This window comes from Lycium barbarum, chromosome 3 (genome assembly GCF_019175385.1).
Source record: "Lycium barbarum isolate Lr01 chromosome 3, ASM1917538v2, whole genome shotgun sequence".
In the NCBI taxonomy this organism is placed as follows: Eukaryota; Viridiplantae; Streptophyta; class Magnoliopsida; order Solanales; family Solanaceae; genus Lycium; species Lycium barbarum.
The window spans coordinates 133384225-133408553 of record NC_083339.1 but is presented as its reverse complement, the minus strand read 5'-3'; the positions used below and the strand labels follow the sequence as shown (position 1 = coordinate 133408553).

Genomic DNA, 24329 nt, shown 5'->3' with positions numbered 1-24329 from the left:
TGGGCTTATGACTTTTAACTTATAAATCAAAAGCCATTAGTTAACAATTCTAACTTAACACTTTTGGCTCTTTTTTGTTGTTTTAGCTTAAAAGTAAGTGCCTAAAAATACTTTTTTATCTTACCCAAACACTATAAAAGCGCTTAAAAGCACCTAAAAGATGTCAATCCAAACAGGCTCTTAACCCAGAAATGAAAAAGACACTAAGTTGAATAGAAAATGAAGACGACACTCAACTGCACATAAAAGGGAGATTCAGTTCACTGAGTGAACTTGTGTTCGTTTCTGAGTTGTCAAAATGGAAATATCTCAACGAACTTCCTTTCATTAACTTCAAACAAGTTTAAAAACAAGAAAACAAAACACTTGCATTCAAAAAAGATTTGAATACGACCATGGCGAATTTAGTGCGTGGTCCAGCGAGCTTCTGGACTCAAGCCAATGCATTGCTCAGAAAGAATTTTACTTTTCAGGTTTGTTTCTGTATTTTTAACGCTCTCTCAAAATATGGTTAATTTGAGTTATTTTGCAATGCAACTTGAAGCTTTAGTTACCTCTTTGGCCTGTTGTTTGATTTTTTTTTTTTTTTTTTTTAAATTTTATTTTGTTGGTACATTGATGTTATTTTGTTGGTTTCACTTCTGTCCATGATATTGTAAAAATGTATGTGATATTTACATATTGTTTCTGTATCATTTCATGATTCTAGTCTGAAATAGTATGTTTATCGGGAAACTTACCAATATGTACAGTTCGGCCAAACTTATTTACCAATATGGCTGAAATATATAAAACCTACACACTGATTTTATATATATATATATATATATATATATATATATATATATATATATATATATGTATGTATCATGTATATATGTATGTATAGGTATGTATATTATACGTATAAGTATACCTAACCTATACATTTGGTCAAATTTTGTAAACTAGATCACCCAAAGGCACTGGGCTGTAATTTTTCCATGTTATTTATTTTCGTGATTCTTTCTTATTCTGTTGCAGAAACGAGATGCCAAGTCAAATATTCGCCTCATCTCGGTCCCTATAATACTTTGTGTATTGCTAGTTCTCATTCAAAATTGGGTCAATAAAGAGTTGGATAAACCATGGAACAAATGCGGCTGCAAATGTGTTGACAAAAATGGTGATGGAAAATGTGAAAAAGTATGCGGTATCGAATACTCAGATTTAAGCCAAGCCATCAGCTGTTCAATTCCTAGACCACTGGAATGGCCACCCTTTTTACAGATACCAGAATCAACGTATCGTGCTGTACAAACTGATTTTATTTCATACGGGGACTTGCCCGATGATTCTTGCAAAAGATCGTGTTCTTGTCCAGCTACTATACTTCTGACTGGAACTAATCAGACTTTTGGAGAAAGTATGAATTGTTTTTCTGTGATCCTAGTTTAGTAGAAGTGAACCTAGTATTTTCTCTGATACTGTTTCTAATGTATGTCCAATTACTATGGAACTTGATAGGTATGGGTAGAAATTTGTTCAGCAGTGTATCAACTCTAAGTTCCTCTGACATTTTCGATAGCTTAGTCTATAATATCTTGGTGAGCCTCTCTGCATTCAGCTTATTCTATTTTGCTTTTTTCCTTGAGATATACAGTAGTTCAAAATTTACTCTTTGTTTGATGATGAATCACCTTTCAAATTTTCAGGGTTCCGAGTCACAGCCTAAGTATATGAATTTTCTTGAGGCAGCTTTCTTCTCTAACACGACAGTCTACAACGTTCGGTCGCAGTGTTCTCCTAACTTCACATTTTCTTTTCCATTAGAATTTGGTTCTGTAGCTCTTCAACAAGGTAGTCGATTTATGTTCATCACTGCTTTCTGACTAACCTTAACCTTTTTGATGTTTAGATATTGCATGCGTAATTCAGGAAAAAAGGCACAAGGCTTAGGCTGAAAAAGTAGATCTCTTTCGGTGCATAAGTGACATAGAGTTTCTGTAGAAGTTGAGTCTACATTTCATGATTATGGTGTGACCCAAGTAGGATTAGTTCCTATTACGGAAGATGTTTTTAGCTTTAACGTTGTAGTATCACCGGACATACTTCTCAAACTACCTGATTGGATTCCTAGGTTTTTACGTTGACACATCTGTAAACAATGGGAAGACAAGCACATGCTGTCATTCTGTCTAGGATTTAAGCTTCTATATATATAAGTATTCAAGTATTGTCAAAGAAAGTTAGACCCTTCCATGTAAACAAGCTTATGCTTTTCCATATTGGGTTTATGCCATTTATAGCTTTGTTAATTTCTGCTGCAGAGATAAGTTGTGTAAAAGCTTTACACTTGTGGCGTAATAGTTCTTATGAGATCAATGATGAGCTGTATAAAGGTTACAGGAATGGGAATCCAGAGGGAAAGATAAACGAGATAATAACAGGTTTTTTGGTGCTCTCTGCATGAATGTCCTTTAGTATAACCATGCTATTTCAGTATCACGTTAACTATATATTGGTCTCCTTTTTTGCAGCATATGATTTCCTTAACTCAAATGGAATTGGTTTCAATGTGAGTATTTGGTATAACTCTTCTTATAAGAATGGCAAAAGCAATCTACCTATGGAATTGACAAGGGTTCCTCGTTCAGTGAATTTGGTAAACCTTCCAATTCCTACTCCCATGCTCTTCTGTAGGCAAATTACCCTTGACCCTGTATGTTTTATATTATCTTAACCACAGCAAAGTAAAGGGAATCCTTAATAGTATTATGAGATTCTCAAAAATTAGTTTCACATTGTTGTTGCCTTTCTCTGCTTTATGATGCCCATAATCTCTCAAATTATATATGTCTTAACACATGAGTCTGTATAAATAATTAAATGCATTTCATATCTACACAGGCACACACAGATAAATAAACAACATTTGATGTATGCTTTTAAAGTCAGAAAGAGACTCTCTTAATTTTATATTCCATGACTGCCTTGTCTAGTTATTGGTACTAGCTGGATGGGACCATAATCCAGTTGAGCATCTTACTTTTGATTTGCTAATTGGACCATACTCTATATTGTCTAATTAGTAAGTTTAGAGAAGAGTTATACTTGATTATGACAAGCAGCAGCTGTTGTTGAACCCTGAAGGCGCCTGAAGTGATAACCCTGATTTGTGTTTCTTGGTGGAACTGGATGAAATAACTTCATTTGCATTGACATATGTTACTGCGAGCTCGTTATCTTGTCAAATTGTCTAGTTAATTGGCAAGAACCACATTGTAGCAAATTGACCATTACTAAGAAATATCAAGTTGTCGGTTCCTTATCCCGCTAGCAATTTAAAGGTCATATGATTTTCTTCATGTTGCACTTCTTCTTGACTGAATGGAATGAATATCTACATCTACAATATGTGTGGATTATTTGTGAAAGACTAGTTATAGTTGTAATGAACCTATTTAAGTAACTCAAGTGTTGAATTTTGCTGAATGCTATGTGCAGGCATCAAATGCCTACATCCAGTTTCTGCTCGGACCTTCTGCAAGAATGCTGTTTGAGTTTGTCAAAGAAATGCCCAAACCAGAAACAGAACTCACTCTGGACTTTGGTTCTCTCCTGGGACCACTATTCTTTACATGGGTGGTTTCACAACTTTTTCCTGTAAGTAAGTATGTTCTGTTTCTGTTCTATCGTGATGGGACTTTTTCAATTGACCTTCTCAATCATGTCAGGCAAATCTGGTTTCTGTTATTGCTATCCACCGATGCCAACTTGTCAGCAATCCAGTTCCTAGACAACTTTCTTGGCATTCATCCGTTTAGTATTTATCTCCTTTTATGCGTTGGACTCATGATGAGTGAAAGTTAACTCCTTATTCCGTCACACTGTATGAGTTTTAAGTCTTCTCTTTTTTTTTTTTTTTTTTTTTTTTTGTTTGGCTGAACATGGCTTATTTCTTGGTTCATGTAACCAAACAAATATCTGATTTATTCGATAGCAGAGCTAAGAAATTTTGCGCCCTCCGTTTCAACTTATGTGTCTTACTTTCAATTTTAGTTTATCTCAAAAGAATGCCTTTTTCTATAATTAGTAAGTTTAATTTCCAACATTCGCATTTTACCCTTAATTACGCTCTCGTGTAGGAATGACATGGCATGTTTAAGACCACAAGATTCAAAGGATATTTTTGGTATATTACGCACACCTTTAGTTTAAGATCACAAAAATCAAAAGTCTTCCTCGCATTCTTAATTTCCGTGCTCATTCAAAGCAAGACACAGAAAATGAAACGGAGGGAAAGGTTTTTGAGGCCTTAAACTGTTATTTTAACTACTCCAAGAAATAGGAATTCAGCATGGTGAACATGTTGGGGCTTTAACTTCTTCTCATAGTGTCAGGCTTCTTTAGCTTAGCACTTTGTCAATCATGAGGTTTGTCAGAATGTACTGCAGCTTTTAATGTTCAGTATCACTGAAACTCCTCACTGGTTATTTTCTTTAGAAACACTATCATGCCTGGTTAAGTTTATCTTAATAATTTTTAACAGCATAATTGAATGCACTTATTAGCCTTTATACAGATTATCTTTTTATTATCATATCATTCTTTTTAATATTTTATGCTCGTCATGCTTATTGCATGATTAATTGTGTGCAGGTTGTTTTGATAGCTCTAGTTTATGAAAAGCAGCAAAACCTGAGAATCATGATGAAAATGCATGGACTTGGGGATGGTCCCTATTGGATGATTTCTTATGCTTATTTTCTGCTCATATCTTCTATATACATGTTATGTTTTGTGATTTTCGGCTCATTAGTAGGTAATGCTATAACGATTCAGTTGAGCCCTATTTGTTAACTGGAGTTGTCTGATAGAAATTTCCTTTGTTTCCCCCTTTTCCCCTTTTGCAGGCTTGAAGTTCTTTTTGCTTAATGATTACATCATCCAGTTTGTGTTTTACTTCATCTACGTAAACTTGCAAGCGTCCCTTGCTTTTCTAGTTGCTGTGTTTTTCTCTAATGTCAAGGCAGCCACAGGTTTGACATCTGCAATAAAAGTAGTTTAATGTTGCAAGGATTGCGCATATGAAAGAGAATGTTTATGAGAAGGATGAACCAATTTTGTTGTATTAACTTTCAGCATCTAACATGATATGAATGATTCTTCTTACTTGGCATTGTAACAGTCATCGGCTATATAATGGTGTTTGCGAATGGACTCTTGTCAGAATTCCTTTTCCAGTTCTTTCTCCAGGATGAATCATTTTCCAGTAAGTTCCGGAATATTAAGGCTGTCTCGCTAACTCTTTGATCATCTAGCTAGAACTATAAATTATGATTTTCATAGTTGCACCACCTAGTCATCTCCAAATTGTGACAGCTCTGTTTAATTAAATCAGTACATTTGTACTGACCTGCAGTTCATTTGGGCCTTTTGAGGATTGCATCATTTAATTGCTAAAGTGAATATTAATGGCATGGTTGTCTCTTTTATCTGATTATTAGAGCTCTTAGAAAATGCTAAATTTTGTTTAAGGGAAGCTAGGGCTTTGTTCACCTTTGGACACGAACACTATTCCATTCGTAGCGGAAACCCACCTGAACAGATTCTGGATTATATATAATTTGGGAACTAAAAGAGTGGCTGGTTGAAGGGAAAGGGAAGCCATAGAATTCAGGCAATCGATGCCCCCCAAACCATTAGACTTCAACTACGAGAACCCGTCATCCTAATGCTACTGTCAAGCCTACTGTTCTTGTCCTTACCTTATTACCACTTGTCCAGTAGTTTTTCTGTAGCAGGGTGGACAGGAGGGGCCAAAAGACTGGTCAAGGGATGCCCGAGAAGGTAGAGTGAAAGAACAGGAAAGGGTCACGACAGAAGAACGGATTAATATGTATGATATATGCAAAAGTCAAAAGAAGGAAAATTAAATGGTTAGAGGGCTTTAGAGGGCTTCAGCCCATCATCATTCTCTACCACTGTATCCTGACTAATTAAATCGTGCTTTTTCTTGACCGAATTCATATAAGTGGCTTCACGCATAATAATCTAAGTAGTGGGTGAGGAGGTACTAAATCAGGTTTGGTAGGACTCTACTGTGGTACTTCCAAATTAAATTTATACAACCGTGGTCTTTTTTCAATTTTCTATTGAATTTACTGCTGCAATGTTCGATTTTCTAATATGCCGTCTTCAGATTGTAGTTATACCATACCCTTGGAGGCAGGATTATAGATATGTGGTAGGAGAGAGGGAGAAGCAAATGACAGAATGGAACAATTCAGGGGTTAGCGACCCTTCCATGTTAATGCCTTTTAGAATCTCCAGGCTTTGAATGAAATTGGGAACAAATTACTGTTAACCTTCTAACTTTCCCTCTCTTTATCATGGAGCATAGAAGCTATATTTTTCATTAGGTGAAGAAAATCATTTTCTTCTCCTTTCCTTCCCTTCTGTGCCAAAATAATGTTAGAAGTGAGATACTAGTCTGTTTTGTTTGCCTTTATTTCTCCTGATATTTTGTTTGAGTAGTTCAAGTTTTTTTTTTTTTTTTTTTTTTTGGGATTTTGCTTCACTTTTGTATACTAATCTTCTGGTAAACTCTGTCATGACATTGTAGGAGGCTGGATTATAGTTATGGAGCTATATCCTGGCTTTTCTCTTTTCCGTGGATTTTATGAGTTTTCCCAATATGCTTTCAAGGGTAATTATCTGGGAACAGATGGTATGAGATGGAAAGATTTGAGTGATGACAAAAATGGGATGAAGGAGGTCCTAATAATTATGTTGGTGCAGTGGCTGATGCTTCTCGTTCTTGCTTATTACATTGATCAGATTGCATCATCAGGGAAAGATCCCCTAGTTTTCTTGTGGAATTCCAGAAAGAAGCCTTCACATTCCATCAGGAAACTCGGTTCAGGAAGGCAGGGGTCTAAAGTTTTCGTACAAATGGAGAAACTTGATGTTGCTCAGGAGGTAAATTTAACGTTTCTTGTGAAAAACATTTTCCCAGTATATTTGTCCTATCTACAAAAGTAACCATACTGAACCTCCTTTCAACAGAGGGAGAGAGTTGAACAGTTGCTTGAGTCAAGTACAAATCACGCCATCATATGTGACAATTTGAAAAAGGTTTATCCTGGGAAAGATGGAAACCCTGAAAAAATTGCAGTGAGAGGATTGTCACTTGCTTTGCCTCAAGGGGAATGTTTTGGTATGCTTGGTCCCAATGGTGCTGGCAAAACTACTTTTATTAACATGGTCAGTCCTGGTTGTCTGTTTTGTGCTAGATATATCTTTGAAAATCCTAAGTTTTAGTCACTCAAGGATGTGATTTTAGTGCTTTCACAACTTCAAAAAAGATATTCCGAGTGGCCTTTATTTTGTAGTCAGATGTGCTGCATACTGATTCTTTTTTTTTTTTCGTATTTAGATTGCTAAAAACGATAACTCTACACCCTTGAGTGATAATTTTCTATTAACAGATGATTGGGCTCATTAAACCAAGCTCCGGTACTGCATATGCTCATGGTATGGATATACGAACAGACATGGATATGATATACACCAACATGGGTGTGTGTCCGCAGCATGAGTAAGAACTGATTTCCTCTAAAGTCAAGTTGACATTTGATGCCTCCCCCTTTATGCAAATATCTTTGTCCTACTACTAATTGTCTTTGTCATTTGGGAATTCATTTCAGCTTGCTTTGGGAAACATTAACAGGAAGGGAACACCTACTTTTCTATGGAAGGCTTAAAAATCTTAAAGGAGCAGACTTGACACAAGTAGGTTAATGGCTCACACTTCTACCCTGGCTTATGACTTATGAGTGCTTGTAAAATTGAACTTATCATCCAAAATCTGTTACACCAGAAATCTTCATTCAGCCTAAGCTACAGCCTACAGCCAATTAGCATAACTGATTAAATCAATTGTATTCCTCAACTCCAGTATATCCTTACTGATATTTTTCAATTAATAGCACAAGCATTTGGTTGATTCTTCACGGGCAATGAATTGTCAAAGCAACTTGAAAGATGAAATCTTGATAGACTTGACTCCTCATCTGAAGCATAAATATATGTTTGGTTACTTATAATTTTCTGCCTGCAGGCAGTTGAAGAATCTCTTAAGAGTGTTAACTTGTTTCATGGAGGCATTGCTGACAAGCGAGCTGGGAAATACAGTGGTGGAATGAAGAGGAGGCTAAGTGTTGCTATTTCACTGATTGGAGATCCCAAGGTATGGTAGTCCTACCATCCATCCTCGTGGGAAGACAATCAGAGATGTTTATTGATGTTCTTTTGTTGTTGATGAAACTTCAGGTTGTCTACATGGATGAGCCCAGCACAGGTCTGGATCCATCTTCACGAAATAGCTTGTGGAATGTCGTCAAGCGTGCAAAGCAAGACAGAGCAATTATTCTCACTAGTAATTTAACCTTCTCTTGTTTCTTTGTTTCCCCTTTGACATGAATAAAGTATGTGCACTCAGGGCAGTACTAACGAGCTGTATGAAGGGTTTCTCCAAATTCGCATGTTCTTTAAACAACATTATAAAGTAATCTTTAAAGTACTGATAAATGATAATGGGATATATGCATTGTACAACAGTTTGTTGTCATTCCACGTTAATTCATATGTGAATTTCACCCCCAGTCCACCATATGTTGGACTTTGCACACCAGAATGCTCTCCTTGTTCTTTTCTTTCCATTGGTTAATGAGATCATTAATATGGCTCTACTCATGAGGATAACAATTTCAGCCCATTCCATGGAAGAAGCGGAGCATCTTTGTGATCGACTGGGAATATTCGTTGATGGCACCTTTCAGTGCATAGGAAATCCTAAAGAGGTAATCTCAAGTTTTTAAGAAATCCTGTATATTTTGTGGTCATAAGTGTCGTACCATCTGCTTCTTTTTAAGTGTCAAAATGTTCTAACCATGTATTTCCAACAGTTGAAGGCAAGATATGGAGGGTCTTATGTGTTTACGATGACAACATCATCAGATAACGAGGAGGAAGTGGAACACATGGTGCGACGCCTATGCCCAAATGCCAACAAGATATACCATATATCAGGAACACAGAAGTTTGAGTTGCCAAAGCAAGAAGTTAGAATTGCAGATGTATTTCAAGCTGTTGAGAAAGCAAAGGGTAGATTCATTGTTTATGCTTGGGGTCTGGCTGATACAACTTTGGAGGATGTATTTATCAAGGTTGCTCGCTCTGCTCATGCTTTCAATGTTCTTTCTTGACATCCTTATCAGAACCAATCTATACTACATTTTATTGCGGCTCATGTTTTTCATTTTATGAAAATTTTGTCTGAATCACGCTGTAAATATTGTATTTATTTATTATAAAACAATTCGCTTCCGAATATATGTTTCATATAGAAAGTATAGGCGACCCAAATTTGTTTCATATGTCTGTCTATATATTTAAGCGGCTACTCATATAGATACGTTGCTTGTGGACAGTGCAGAAACCATTCATTTTTTTGTGCGGATTGCCCTTCAAAAGCACTGGTCATTAATTTTTGCCCTTCGCCTAATACCTCAAGGTTCTGGGTTCGAACCCCAGCTCAGTAAAATAAAAATAGGAATTTCGCAAGGCAGAGGTTTGGATTCGCGAGGTAGAGTTTTGCAAAACTCTACCTCAGGCAGAATTTTGAATGCAAAACTCTACATGCAGACAGAATATTGAATGGAAAACTCTCCCTGTAGGCAAAGTTTAAAATTCTGCCTGCAGGTAGAGTTTTGCATTCAAAATTCTGCCTAAGGCCTAACTTTGGCCCGAATAGGCCTAACTTTGCTATAAAACTCTGCCTTGCGATTTTTTTTTATTGAGCCGGGTTCGAACCCCAAACCTCATGGTATTAGGCGAAAGACAAAAATTGAAGACCACCAATTTGAGGGCCAAAAATTGAAGACCACCCCAAAATAAGGGCATTCCTGCGAATTGCCCGAAATCATTTGAGTGATTGTTTCTTAGTTGTATTGCTCTCCAAATTTTCCAACACAAAACATTGTTCCAAAGCGTTTTCCAGCTTAATGACGTAGGTATTGCTTTCAATTGCTTTGTTCAAGTGAATTTGGCTGCATAATTCGTTGTTCGACATTCATAAATTTATATCCCGGAAAAAAAAATTCTGCATAATTGTCTCTGAAAATTACGTAACTCAACTAATTTTGGCTGAGTTGCTGAAAGAATATGCAGGAATTTAGCTGTTTAGGGGTGAAAAAGTTAAAACGCTCGAACTAAATTGATAGTCATCCAAAGAGCTCGTAATGTGGACACAAGTCGAACCATGAAACTTGTTTTCTAGCAGGCAAATACACATGATTGGACCCGAAGTACAGAATAGGGCCATAATTCCCCTATATGTATGTAACATACATAAATTATCAATAGTAAGCGTAAAATGGAAAAGAGAAATAACGTATGATCTAGCCACTTTACTATCTCATCTACAATCATCCCTTTTTTATTCTGAATTGTTAATAAATTTGTATTTACAATAATTAAGGACATTTTAGTAAACTCAGAAGTTATTGCAATGTACAATGTTAGAGTCAAACCAAACAAGAACAATAATGACACTCCTCCTCTTATTGAACAACAACAAATGCAATAAACAATACCCCACAACATATGGAAACATTGTTTCAACAATACAGTAGAGGAGTAATATAATGCTATACGAATACGACATAGTTAAAAATATAAATTATGAAACGATAAGAAATAGCAATGCAAACAGCCAGTGTTTTAAGTGTTCATCAACATCAGTTAGTGCGCTGCCTCTACAAGCTAGAAATGCTAAAAATTAGTTTGGATCTTAGCTACTGACCGATCAGCTCTGTTTGTGTTCATCCTCATCGGATTCAGAATCTGCAAATCATTGAAATAAAAATTGCACTTAAGATCACAAGTTGTGATTTGTGATGCATGCTGGAAGTATATAAAGGATAATCCCTCTTGTACTAATTTATGTAGTGTACCTTTTTGCTTAGTCTGTTTTAGAAAAATAATTTAACTTGACCTTATCATTTAACTTTAATGATCGAAATGATTTATAACCACACAAATATTTATAGTTTATTTAAATCACAAATTTAATGTTTTTCTTAAACTTCATACTCAATTAAAGTACATCACATATACAGAAGAAAAAGTAATAATGAAGCAGGTGCGGTTCTTTAATTACCAGATCGGACGTCATCAACGTGGCCTTTTTTTAGTTTGTTTATAATCATCCGGCAAATGAGTGTCCACCAAAAGATATGTAAAACCAGCAAGCATATCAGCATTGAATTTACCACAATGTAAAGTATGATTCCATTTATATTGTGGTGTTTCTCCTTATCCACTATGAAAAGAACTTCGTAGCTGCACAAGAAATAAAGATTTAATCTTTGATTTATTTATTTAAAACAAAAGGAAAAAATGCTGATATATATTAAGCCACAGAGATAATTAAGCTGCTTAATTATCACCTAACTTTTGGACTAATATCATTTTCTTTCCTAATTTCCTTCTATTCAAATTTATGTGACACTTTTTACTTCTCGAGATTCAAACTACGTGAATTTTGATGAATATTTTAAAATATATTTTTTCATCATATTGACATGAGAGATTGCAATTTATAGTACTTATCGTTTAGTTTTTGAATATCTAAATCTTAATTCTCAAATATTGAGTTGATCTAATTTAATTCAACTTCAAAGACTAGTCAAATTAACTTTCGAGAAGCGAAAAATGCCACATAAATTGAAACAGCAGGAGTACTACGTATATGAATGTGGAGTAATTAATATAGTACTACCTCTATTTCACTTTCTGGTCAAACAAAAGTCATTTGGTTTCAAAATAGTATCAAATAAAGTGGAACAATGAGAGTTTATTAAGAGTAAAAATTTTTGTCACACCGATTGTTACACCAAAAGAACAAAATGCATGATATGTGTTTACACATACACTTCTATCACTTAATTCTAATTAATTGATGCATATTTCCACTTCATTAATTCACTAGATCATGGTAAATTAAAATTAGTTTGATGGGAAAATCAGACCTGATAACAAGTAATTAACGGTGTTGATGGTAAACTCACTCACCATGTGCTCCGGATAACCCAGAAAGGAAAGTAGATTAGACGAAGTAATAGCCAAGACAATGCGAAAAAACCGAAGGAAATATCAGCAATAGTATGAAATCCACTGTATGTTGACATCTTTGCAAATTCCATTAGTACATCACTTCCGTCATGAATTATTCCCACCACTGATCCACCACGTGCTATCCTGCAATTCCATTTTCAAAATTAAACCAACTCATCACTTGCATCCCTATTCTAATTAACATCTTTCTTCTAATTATAATTAAATAGCATGGATAAGAATCAATCCATTTAATTAGCGTAGTTACCTGAAAATATAAGACAAGAGAAAGAGTGATAGTGATGTTATGTGATGAATCATGTGGGCAGCAAAGTCAGAGCGTCTTGTTTCCCAGTAGAGCAATGCAAATATGGAGTATAAGTAGAACCCTCCAGCATACATGTGCCATCCTTTCAGCTTTAATCTGCCATATACATATGATCCCGTGAGGATAATATGTATAGAGTTAATTGTAAAAAACATACATGTGATCACTTTTTCGCGAGTTTCACAATCCAACTATCAGCAGTTCCTTTTTCCTATCAGAACTATCACCGTCTATGTATTAAAGCGCCCCTTGAGTTAGGCATGTATTAAAACACACCTCGATATTTCCAACCTGGACTATCACCATCTACTTATGAACTAGTTGTGTATAATGTGCATGTACAAGAACCTAGCTGGCTTACTTGATTTTGAGATCAGGCCAAACCTGATCTCTAGGTCCTGCCCAATAATGTCGAGTATTTGTGAACCAAGGCTCGTTATAAGTAATACAAAGTGCAAATATTTCTGCAGATAGGAAATATGTAAATTTCCATGCCGACTCCTTGAACTTGTTGATCTTCTTCCTCTTTATGCCTTTGATCACCTTCGCGTCCTTTCCACAAATCATGCGCTTAGCCAATGCCTTGCATCAGGGCACGGTTACATTAATTATTATTTTTATTTTTATTTTTAAAAAAAGAATTTTTGTTTTCATGCCAGATGATTTTTGTACGATAGATATATTTACCTCGAACACTAATCTGTCGAGTATCAATCGAAGGATGGGAAAGAAGAGAGCAAAGAAGAGAATATAAATCAAATCTTGGTACTCTGGGTAAGACTCTGCCTCCCAATCCATTACAACTTTGTGTTGTTAGAATGAATTGCAAACAAATTAAAGTTAAGGATTTGTACTCGATCTTATACGAGGAAACTGGGAAGGACTATATATGCTATTACTTTGAGCAGCTATATAAATATAGAGAGGGGAATATAAAGTAGATAATTCATAGTAATTCTTAGTACTCCTTCAGTTCCATATTAAGTAACCTTTTAGGTTTTTTATTTTGTTTCAAAATAAGTGACGCTTTAAGAATTCAAGAAGAAATTAATCCTATTCTTCCAAACTTATCCTTATTTATAATAAAAAATCATTAAATAACTTTTCTTTTTCTGAGCATTAATTAGGGGTGAGTTAGTAAAAATACTCATAATTTTCTAGGAGTAAGCAATTTCTTAAAGTGTGTGCATGAGCTAAAAGAGTCACTTATTATGAAATGAAGAGAGTATTATTTTAAATATATACTCCTAACTTTTAGTTGCAATTTGAGTGGGAATTAAGAAAAACTGCCTAAGACTTTTCGAAAAGAAGAGTCAACTGTGAAAACATTAAATTTCCCCGATAACACTGCTTCTAAAGAATAATTTATACTTCATACGTATCAAAATATTTGTCGCATTTTTCATTTACACACCCATTAAGAAAACATTTATAAGGGTGACATCTTGACTATTTACCCTCTTAACCATCATGTTCTCTCTCCTCAATAAATATTTACTACATTAATGATGAAATCTCTTAAATGTTGGTATGTGTACTCACAAAATCAGCCCATTAATCTATATCTATATATAATATAAAGCTAGGTATAAACAAGGTGATGTGGCAGCTCTCTATAGCCAAGAAAAATATTTATCTTTTTTCTCTTTTTTTTGACTTTTTCTCTCATTTCTTTCAATTATTTTTTATATAAAAATCATCTCCACAACTCATACCTCTTAATTCTACTCTTAATTTTTTTTTTTGGGTTAATTCTACTCTTAATTACTCCATTAATAATATCCATAACTCTAACCCCCAATTATTTAACGTATAAGTTTATGACACCTTAAATCACACCAATTTTTATCCAAATATAGGTATCTTGAGCCATGTTGGTTATCCTTTATTTTCTTTTTGTTGGGTTTTTTGATATTGGTGAATGGGAAATGATGGGATGAAAAGTGAAGGGAATATAAAAGGTGTTATACCCCGTATATTTATACGTCAAATTATTCGCAAGCAAGTCGAATCAAGTTAAAGGCGGAATTATTTTCGGACACGAAATAGAAATCTTTAATTTTTTTTTTTAATTTTAATTAAAACATAAATTGTTTATAAATTTTATTGGTATAAAGATATTATTGGAGATTAGGGGTAAATTAACTATGATTAGATTATTAAGTGGGATTAAAATTTAATCACTTCATTAATTAATTAAGCCTAAGGGGCCATGTGGGCCCCACCCGAATAAAAAAAAAAGAAAAAAAAAGGGGGGAATCAAATCTGAAAATTAAAGAAACAAGGTGCAAAAGTGAGTCCTCAAAAGAGGGAATACGTGTAGCAATATGGGGAATAATATATAAAATAAGGCATAGTGCAAATGACACTTTCCAACTCCACTTGTTGAAAAATCAGCTTTCAAGAACTAAACAAACCAAGAAAAAGAAGAGTTGAAAGAGAAGGAGGTCACGGCTAGAGTGGAGAAAAAAAAAATCAGTTTTGTGATTTAATAAAATTCTAAGGAGAAGACAAGGAGAGGGAGGTGGAGAAGCAAGAATAAGTATAAGAATTTAAGACACAAATTGGAGCCAAGTATTCAAGGTAAGAATTGGTTATTTCTTTTACATTTATAATGAGTTTGGATACATTATGAACATGTATAGATGATGAATTGAATGTATATAATTTTTTTTGCATGTCGGTATTGGATTGTTGTTGTTGAAGTTGAAGTGAGCCGTGAGTGATAGGTTTAGATGGAATCATGCTTAATCTTCTTGTACATGTATTGGGAGTAAATTGAATGTGTTGTGGTGTGGATAAATGGATAAAAAAAAATCATGAAGTTGTCGTAGTTGTGTTGAAGCCGTGTAGGGGGCTGTTTTGAGGCTAGTTGTGCGTTTGACGTAAATTGTATATTTTATGAAAATCATATCGTTATATTGTGGATTGTGATACAAAACATGACTTAAAAATAAGGAAAGCAACGAGAGGGCTGCTCACAGTTTAGGGGATTGGTTTCGGCCAGCTTTGGGAAAATTTTTGGATTGTTGGAAAAAAATTATGTGAATGGTTTAGAAGTCCTCTAATGTTGTTAGTATGGATTTGGGTTAATAATCGAATGTACGAACGATATTGTGGCTTGAAAGTAAGCCGTTGAAACGAATATTTGGAAAGTTGTTGAAAGATGTAAAAGAGAGCTATTAATGTTGTTTTGCCTTTCGAATTGATTATTGATGTTGCTAGGTTGGTTATTGTGGTTGTTGTTGATTTTGAGCGAGATAAATTCTCGGGATGGCCTATTTATAGGGGAAGTGCTGCCGAATTTTCTGTAGAATTTAATGATTAGTTGGAAAGAATGGCTCAAGTGTCCTTAACTAATGTTTGGTATTCGTTGGCGTATTTGTAGACCTTGGGGAGCCCGAGGCGTAGATTGGAAATTTACTTTAGATTGGCTATTTTGGAAGTGCGTAAGAGGTATGTAAAGCAACCTTCCTTCTTTTGGCATGCCTTAGTTTCACATAGGCTAGATTAGAGCTTTAAGGGAATTCCAAATTCGAGATCCGAGCATGTTATGATCCATATATATATTCTTTGACACTCTTATGTATGTTTTTATGAAATATGAACCATGATGTATTTGAAGTAATCGCTTTCCGAAATTCGCATAGAAAATGTTCACTTTAAGAAATTTTGTAATCTCTGAATGCCATATTTTTCGCATAGAGGCTCGGATCGCTCCAATAATTTTTATAGGAGTTTGCTTGATGTATAATGGGTATGTTTTTAATAGGCGGGCTCAGTTCGGGTCTATACTCGTCCGTGGGTCCCACGACGCCCTTTATGTAAATTCGACAACTTTGAATCAAAAAGTGATAATTATTACTCCGATTTCGAATATGACTATTTTACTTATCCTTCGGATTTATAATAATGATTTTATGCATATGATTCCTCACTACTCCGCTCGTGCCTACTATGATATCGTTCGCCGGTTCCCGGGCCGGTTCTGTTGTCGTGCGCTTTTTGATACATTCCGGTGTTATGCTGTGTTTATGGTTCACCGTGCTCCTCGCTCGAGGGCCGGGTTCCACTTATGTTTGGCGTTATGCTGTGTTTGGCGTTATGCTGTGTTGTGATGTGTGACGGGGATTCGGAGATTTGAAACTTTCTGGTGTTATGCTGTGTTGTGGCGCCATCGACAGGCGGGCGACCACATTTTCCAGTGCCCTATGCATAATTTATACTTTGGAAATAAACATTTTGATATGTATTATTTTCTATATATCTGATTCGATTATTATTCAGATTTATTTCTGTACCTTCTGTTTTGCATACTCAGTACATATTTCGTACTGACCCCCTTCTCCGGGGGCTGCGTTTCATGCCCGCAGGTACAGACGCACAGCCTGGTGATCCACCTGTTTAGGACACCCTTTCTGCTATTCGGAGTGCTCCTCTCTTTCCGGAGCTTATACTTTTGGTATATATATTTTTATTAGTGCATTTGTATATATTCGTTCATGGGTACGGCGGGGGCCCTGTCCCGTCATATGATTCTGTCGGTCTGTTTAGAGGTCTGTGGACATGTTTGTGGGTTAGGGTCTTTCTGTATGGATGTATGTACATGTCGTTTGGGCGATCCCATACGCCGAGGCGGCCGGTCCGCATATGTTTATATATTGCTTGGTTAGCCCTGTGTGGCTTTTGTTGGTATTTTCTGGGTGCAGGGTATATTGGATAGTCCGTAAAATAAAGGAAACTCTGCCGAAATTTTTCTGGAAATTACCTAAATTTGAAATAAAGCCTTGTCGGCTTCCGCCATATACTAGGATGGGTTGATAGAATTTGAGATAATATTTGATAGATGGGTTCGGGTGCCCAGATCGGGCACTAGTCACGGCCTACGGGGTTGGGTCGTGACAGAAGTGGTATCAGAGCGGTTTGTCCTCGGAGTGTCCACAGATCGTGTCTAGTAGAGTCTTGTTTATCGGTGTGTTGTGCACCACATCTATAAACAGGAGGCTACAGGACATTTAGGATGTTGTCTTTTCTTCTGATCTTAGATCGTGCGATAGAACTGTGGTATTAGGATGATTCTGTTTTGATCTGTTGTTGTTTTTCTTTCAGTGATGCCTCCGAAAAAGGCGACGGCCGCCCAGAAGAAAAAGGGCGTAGTAGGAGAGACCAGCCGGGCTCAGAAGGGTACTCGGACCCTTGCTCAGATGATGCGTGATATTACGTCCCGGCCAGCCGACTCTGCTACGTCTTCATCGTCAGAGGAGTCTGGAGCAGCTTCTCCATTAGCTCCAGGGGCTTCAGCTCCCGCGCCTCCAGCTCCTCAGCCAGGGGCGGAGGACAGGACACTGAGAGAGGCTGTGCAGTTATTGACCACTCTGGTAGCGGGACAGGCTCGCAGACGCGGGCGGAGAGATGATGATGATGACGATAGGCGTGACAGCCTGAGGGTTCGAGAGTTTCTATTATGTGGCCCTCCAGAGTTTTACGGGTCTAAGCCCGATGAGGACCCCCATGACTTTATTCGGGGGATGCGGCGCTCACTAGATTTGGTCAGGGCTTCAGAGACTGAGTCTGTTGAGTTGGCTTCGCATAGACTACGGGATGTCGCTGCTCACTGGTATGAGTCCTGGGAGCTATCTAGGGGTGAGGGTGCTTCCCCAGCTACTTGGGACGAGTTCGTGGCTGCTTTTACCCGCCACTTTTTGCCCCCAGAGTTACGGCGGGCGCGGGTTGACCGATTTTTACATCTGCAGCAGAGGGGTCGGAGTGTTCGTGAGTATAATATGGAGTTTGATTCTCTGGCCCGGTACGCACCTGCCATAGTAGCAGATATGGCCGATCGGATGCACAGATACGTGATGGGGTTAGACCGCTACTTGATTGATGGCTGTATGGCGGTGGCATTGCAGACAGACATGGATATTGCCCGACTACAGGCTTATGCTCTGGGTATGGAGGACCGACATAGAGCCGATTATGCTGGTAGAGATCGAGACAGGAGGCCGCCCAAGAGGGCCAGGTCCGCTGGGTATTCTGGGGAGCCTCAAGGCGGGCAGCCTCAACAGTATGTTAGACAGTCTTCTCAGCCAGGGCAGAGTGCGCCCCCGCAGTCTACCGGAGAGGGATTTGATAGTGCCAGATACTTAGGAGCAGGCCAGAGCTCCAGGGTTCCAGGTTCACAGGTGAGCCGAGGTTCCAGCCAGGCGAGGCCACCTATGCCTCGGTGTTCGTATTGTGGGAGATCTCATCCAGGAGAGTGCTACCGAGCTACGGGAGCCTGTTTTTCTTGCGGCCGTCAGGGCCATATGATGCGTGATTGTCCAATGGCAAGTGGTTCTGGTAGTACAGTTCAGCCGACGGGATCAGCCGCGGGTTCATCTTCTACTCCCTCAGCCATGCGCCCTGCGGGACGAGGTATGCCGGTACAGGCGGGTCGCGGTCGAGGCCGTGGCGGTGCTTCAGGTTCTAGCAGTCCTTCGAACCGCATATATGCGTTGGCCAGCCGACAGGACCAGGAGGCGCCACCAGGTGTGTTTACAGGTGATTTGAATTTCTAAATTCGTTACATTGATTGGTAAGAAATCGATATATGCTACTCAAAAGGAAACTAACCCGGAATGTTGTGAGACCCTATAAGACTAATGTAACATTCGAGGACGAATGTTCTAAAGGGGGGGAGAATGTTATACCCCGTATATTTATACGTCAAATTATTCGCAAGCAAGTCGAATCAAGTTAAAGGCGGAATTATTTTCGGACACGAAATAGAAATCTTTAATTTTTTTTTTAATTTTAATTAAAACATAAATTGTTTATAAATTTTATTGGTATAAAGATATTATTGGAGATTAGGGGTAAATTAACTATGATTAGATTATTAAGTGGGATTAAAATTTAATCACTTCATTAATTAATTAAGCCTAAGGGGCCATGTGGGCCCCACCCGAATAAAAAAAAAAAAAAAGGGGGGGGGGGGAATCAAATCTGAAAATTAAAGAAACAAGGTGCAAAAGTGAGTCCTCAAAAGAGGGAATACGTGTAGCAATATGGGGAATAATATATAAAATAAGGCATAGTGCAAATGACACTTTCCAACTCCACTTGTTGAAAAATCAGCTTTCAAGAACTAAACAAACCAAGAAAAAGAAGAGTTGAAAGAGAAGGAGGTCACGGCTAGAGTGGAGAAAAAAAAAATCAGTTTTGTGATTTAATAAAATTCTAAGGAGAAGACAAGGAGAGGGAGGTGGAGAAGCAAGAATAAGTATAAGAATTTAAGACACAAATTGGAGCCAAGTATTCAAGGTAAGAATTGGTTATTTCTTTTACATTTATAATGAGTTTGGATACATTATGAACATGTATAGATGATGAATTGAATGTATATAATTTTTTTTGCATGTCGGTATTGGATTGTTGTTGTTGAAGTTGAAGTGAGCCGTGAGTGATAGGTTTAGATGGAATCATGCTTAATCTTCTTGTACATGTATTGGGAGTAAATTGAATGTGTTGTGGTGTGGATAAATGGATAAAAAAAAATCATGAAGTTGTCGTAGTTGTGTTGAAGCCGTGTAGGGGGCTGTTTTGAGGCTAGTTGTGCGTTTGACGTAAATTGTATATTTTATGAAAATCATATCGTTATATTGTGGATTGTGATACAAAACATGACTTAAAAATAAGGAAAGCAACGAGAGGGCTGCTCACAGTTTAGGGGATTGGTTTCGGCCAGCTTTGGGAAAATTTTTGGATTGTTGGAAAAAAATTATGTGAATGGTTTAGAAGTCCTCTAATGTTGTTAGTATGGATTTGGGTTAATAATCGAATGTACGAACGATATTGTGGCTTGAAAGTAAGCCGTTGAAACGAATATTTGGAAAGTTGTTGAAAGATGTAAAAGAGAGCTATTAATGTTGTTTTGCCTTTCGAATTGATTATTGATGTTGCTAGGTTGGTTATTGTGGTTGTTGTTGATTTTGAGCGAGATAAATTCTCGGGATGGCCTATTTATAGGGGAAGTGCTGCCGAATTTTCTGTAGAATTTAATGATTAGTTGGAAAGAATGGCTCAAGTGTCCTTAACTAATGTTTGGTATTCGTTGGCGTATTTGTAGACCTTGGGGAGCCCGAGGCGTAGATTGGAAATTTACTTTAGATTGGCTATTTTGGAAGTGCGTAAGAGGTATGTAAAGCAACCTTCCTTCTTTTGGCATGCCTTAGTTTCACATAGGCTAGATTAGAGCTTTAAGGGAATTCCAAATTCGAGATCCGAGCATGTTATGATCCATATATATATTCTTTGACACTCTTATGTATGTTTTTATGAAATATGAACCATGATGTATTTGAAGTAATCGCTTTCCGAAATTCGCATAGAAAATGTTCACTTTAAGAAATTTTGTAATCTCTGAATGCCATATTTTTCGCATAGAGGCTCGGATCGCTCCAATAATTTTTATAGGAGTTTGCTTGATGTATAATGGGTATGTTTTTAATAGGCGGGCTCAGTTCGGGTCTATACTCGTCCGTGGGTCCCACGACGCCCTTTATGTAAATTCGACAACTTTGAATCAAAAAGTGATAATTATTACTCCGATTTCGAATATGACTATTTTACTTATCCTTCGGATTTATAATAATGATTTTATGCATATGATTCCTCACTACTCCGCTCGTGCCTACTATGATATCGTTCGCCGGTTCCCGGGCCGGTTCTGTTGTCGTGCGCTTTTTGATACATTCCGGTGTTATGCTGTGTTTATGGTTCACCGTGCTCCTCGCTCGAGGGCCGGGTTCCACTTATGTTTGGTGTTATGCTGTGTTTGGCGTTATGCTGTGTTGTGATGTGTGACGGGGATTCGGAGATTTGAAACTTTCTGGTGTTATGCTGTGTTGTGGCGCCATCGACAGGCGGGCGACCACATTTTCCAGTGCCCTATGCATAATTTATACTTTGGAAATAAACATTTTGATATGTATTATTTTCTATATATCTGATTCGATTATTATTCAGATTTATTTCTGTACCTTCTGTTTTGCATACTCAGTACATATTTCGTACTGACCCCCTTCTCCGGGGGCTGCGTTTCATGCCCGCAGGTACAGACGCACAGCCTGGTGATCCACCTGTTTAGGACACCCTTTCTGCTATTCGGAGTGCTCCTCTCTTTCCGGAGCTTATACTTTTGGTATATATATTTTTATTAGTGCATTTGTATATATTCGTTCATGGGTACGGCGGGGGCCCTGTCCCGTCATATGATTCTGTCGGTCTGTTTAGAGGTCTGTGGACATGTTTGTGGGTTAGGGTCTTTCTGTATGGATGTATGTGCATGTCGTTTGGGCGATCCCATACGCCGAGGCGGCCGGTCCGCATATGTTTATATATTGCTTGGTTAGCCCTGTGTGGCTTTTGTTGGTATTTTCTGGGTGCAGGGTATATTGGATAGTCCGTAAAATAAAGGAAACTCTGCCGAAATTTTTCTGGAAATTACCTAAATTTGAAATAAAGCCTTGTCGGCTTCCGCCATATACTAGGATGGGTTGATAGAATTTGAGATAATATTTGATAGATGGGTTCGGGTGCCCAGATCGGGCACTAGTCACGGCCTACGGGGTTGGGTCGTGACAAAAGGTCCCTTTTGCTTTGGGAAATGTAAAAGGTTCCTTGTGCTTTGGTTAAAGCATCTGTCCCACATAGGAAAAAGAGAGAAAAAGAGAGGTGTACATATTATATTACACCTTCTCTAGTTGCTAAAAGGGTTGAGGGGGAAAGGACCCCACGCGCCGTCGTCGTCGCTCGCTCGGCTCGGCTTCGGCTACATAAAAAGATTTTTCAAATGAAAAATGATAGGGAAAAAATAAGAAAAAAATAGAGTGGATCAAGAAACTAACCAAAAAAAAAAAAAAGGAGATTACAAAAATGTCAAGAAGCTAATGAGAATTGAGAATATGATCAAAGAAGAATCTTTTTGTTTTGTTATTGCTTTTTCTTAATTAAATTCCTATACTTACTAAATAATTTTTTAAATTTATTAGAAATCTTAAGAAAATAATTAAGATGGTAGGATTAAACTTGCGCGTACTTGCTACATCACTGACATTGATACATATGATTCTGGTGATATACATAAGATGGGAAAGTCAAAATTAAAGAGTCATTTATTTGACATTGACTTTTCTTTTCCCATTTATTATCAACCATGAAAATTAAATTAGAATAATAGTAGTGTTGCAATTGGAAAAAAAATGATTGATGAGTAAAGGTTAATGTTTTTGAAAAAAAAAAAACTAATAATTTTTTTAATTATATTTTAATTTTACTTAAATGACCACGCAAAGCGCGGATGACTTCACTAGTATAATTAATACAAGAGTTAAATGGAAAAAAAAAATATTTAATTTTGTTTTGGGTAAATAAAATAATAAATATTTTGAGACAAATATTTTTACTAAGGATGGCAACTATTTTGAGATGGAGGGAGTATCTCATATCAACACTTCTAAAAATTTTACGCCATCTTTTGACTTTTTAATTGTAGTTGTACACTTGTACCACTTCACATGTCCATCTAATGACTCCCCAATCCCGTGAAATTAGGGATTATGATAAGTAACCCATATCTCGCCACAACGAAACGTGTATTTCAATTTTTTGATTTCCAAGGCACCGCCTATATTCGCTTAGTTATAAGTTTTTTTTCTTGTTTAAGATTAACGCTTTCAATTATTGACTGAACAACCGTTTTCTGAGGAGAAATGTGCAAAATCGATTGCAAATCGCGGTAATTTTTTATTTTTTTTACTGCAACGGGCTTTACTAACGATTCTCATACTGCTCGAAGCGAGAAACTATCTTCTTCCGGAAAGCTAAAGTTAAATCATTTTCACCAAAATCGAGCCTCCAATATCGAGTCAAAATTGTGGTGGTGTACTGGTTGGCGTGGGTGGGTGGGATGGGGTGTGTGTGGGGAGCGCGGGGGGTGGGGTGGATAAGGCAGACTCCGTACCTGTATATTAAAATCCAAAAAATGAATATATGGACCAGGGGATCTATATAGTGCCTAACCTCTCCAATTATTTTAAGTTAGGAATACCTATTACAAGTACCATCAGCTTCCCTAAATACATTTGGTCCATACATATTGTCCAAGCAATAACGGAGCTAGGTATGCCACTCTCCTTGTACTACATCAAAAAATTAACGGAAAAGGGTCAAAATTACCCTTGAACTTTGAAAAATAGTTTATTTATACCCTTCGTTATACTTTAGGGCCAATTATACCCTTACAATTATACTATGGGGTCAATTATACCCTTATGACTAACGGCTACCACGTGGCATCAGCCCAACCCTTCAAAATTATTTTACCCTCAAATAATTTTTTACCTACTAAAATAACTCAACAAATTTTTTTCCAGCAAAAATAATATGAAATTATTTTTATTTTTTTTCCTGGAAAAAGTATCCGTATTATTTTTGCTCGAAAAAAAAAATCGGGTCGGGTTGAGTTATTTTAGTGGGTAAAAAATTATTTGAGGGTAAAATAATTTTAAAGGGTTGGGATGATGCCACGTGGCAGCCGTTAGTCATAAGGGTATAATTGACCCCATAGTATAACTGTAAGGGTATAATTGGCCCTAAAGTATAACGAAGGGTATGAATGAACTATTTTTCAAAGTTCAGGGGTAATTTTGACCCTTTTCCGAAAAATTAATTACACAAAAGTACACCATCATATACAATTAGTTATAGTAGTTGTCTTCCTTTGCCTAATTCTAAAAGTAGGCAGTTGGAGAAGATCCATTCCGTAAGGACCCTAGGATCCTCAGGGTCTAGGGATTTT

At 37.0% G+C, this 24329-nt stretch overlaps 2 protein-coding genes and 2 long non-coding RNA genes across 5 annotated transcripts; 3 read left to right on the top strand and 1 right to left on the bottom strand.

Moving 5' to 3' along the window:
* The first annotated feature begins 210 nt into the window (after positions 1-210).
* On the top strand, positions 211-9378 carry LOC132632663 (ABC transporter A family member 7-like). Of its 2 annotated transcripts, none has more exons than XM_060348686.1 (18): positions 211-473; positions 1024-1405; positions 1507-1586; positions 1695-1839; positions 2310-2429; positions 2520-2644; positions 3487-3645; positions 4642-4804; positions 4896-5021; positions 5171-5254; positions 6608-6963; positions 7051-7248; positions 7473-7582; positions 7692-7776; positions 8105-8233; positions 8317-8422; positions 8758-8846; positions 8952-9378. In XM_060348686.1, the coding sequence occupies exons 1-18, from the start codon at positions 396-398 to the stop codon at positions 9249-9251; spliced, it is 2835 nt and encodes a 944-aa protein (XP_060204669.1). In that variant the 5' UTR covers positions 211-395; the 3' UTR covers positions 9252-9378. The 2 variants fall into 2 exon arrangements, with proteins under 2 accessions (XP_060204669.1, XP_060204670.1); XM_060348687.1 differs by having other exon boundaries at positions 4642-4828; positions 4860-5021.
* Positions 9379-10579: 1201 nt separating this feature from the next.
* On the bottom strand, positions 10580-13376 carry LOC132634215 (alternaria stem canker resistance protein 1-like). Its single transcript, XM_060350501.1, has 6 exons — positions 13178-13376; positions 12852-13072; positions 12431-12586; positions 12121-12306; positions 11207-11388; positions 10580-10890 (listed from the first exon to the last, which is right to left on the bottom strand). Exons 1-6 carry the CDS (start codon positions 13286-13288, stop codon positions 10853-10855), a joined length of 894 nt encoding a protein of 297 aa, XP_060206484.1. The 5' UTR covers positions 13289-13376; the 3' UTR covers positions 10580-10852.
* A 2138-nt stretch (positions 13377-15514) lies between these two features.
* LOC132634214 (uncharacterized) lies at positions 15515-17077 on the top strand. Its single transcript, XR_009580080.1, has 2 exons — positions 15515-15946; positions 16864-17077. It is a non-coding gene; the product is annotated as an uncharacterized LOC132634214 (long non-coding RNA).
* Positions 17078-20233: 3156 nt separating this feature from the next.
* LOC132634213 (uncharacterized) lies at positions 20234-21796 on the top strand. Its single transcript, XR_009580079.1, has 2 exons — positions 20234-20665; positions 21583-21796. It is a non-coding gene; the product is annotated as an uncharacterized LOC132634213 (long non-coding RNA).
* Positions 21797-24329: the final 2533 nt, after the last annotated feature.

Bases quoted from the DNA above. Each gene is read 5' to 3' on its own strand.
- LOC132632663 (XM_060348687.1), top strand. From the start codon at position 396: ATGGCGAATTTAGTGCGTGGTCCAGCGAGCTTCTGGACTCAAGCCAAT. The intron at 1,840-2,309 runs GTAGTCGATTTA...TTTCTGCTGCAG, and splicing joins TTCTGTAGCTCTTCAACAAG to AGATAAGTTGTGTAAAAGCT. The intron at 5,255-6,607 runs GTAAGTTCCGGA...ATGACATTGTAG, and splicing joins CCAGGATGAATCATTTTCCA to GAGGCTGGATTATAGTTATG.
- LOC132634215 (XM_060350501.1), bottom strand. From the start codon at position 13,288: ATGGATTGGGAGGCAGAGTCTTACCCAGAGTACCAAGATTTGATTTAT. The intron at 13,073-13,177 runs GTAAATATATCT...CCCTGATGCAAG, and splicing joins TCGACAGATTAGTGTTCGAG to GCATTGGCTAAGCGCATGAT. The intron at 10,891-11,206 runs GTAATTAAAGAA...AATGATTTGCAG, and splicing joins CGTTGATGACGTCCGATCTG to ATTCTGAATCCGATGAGGAT.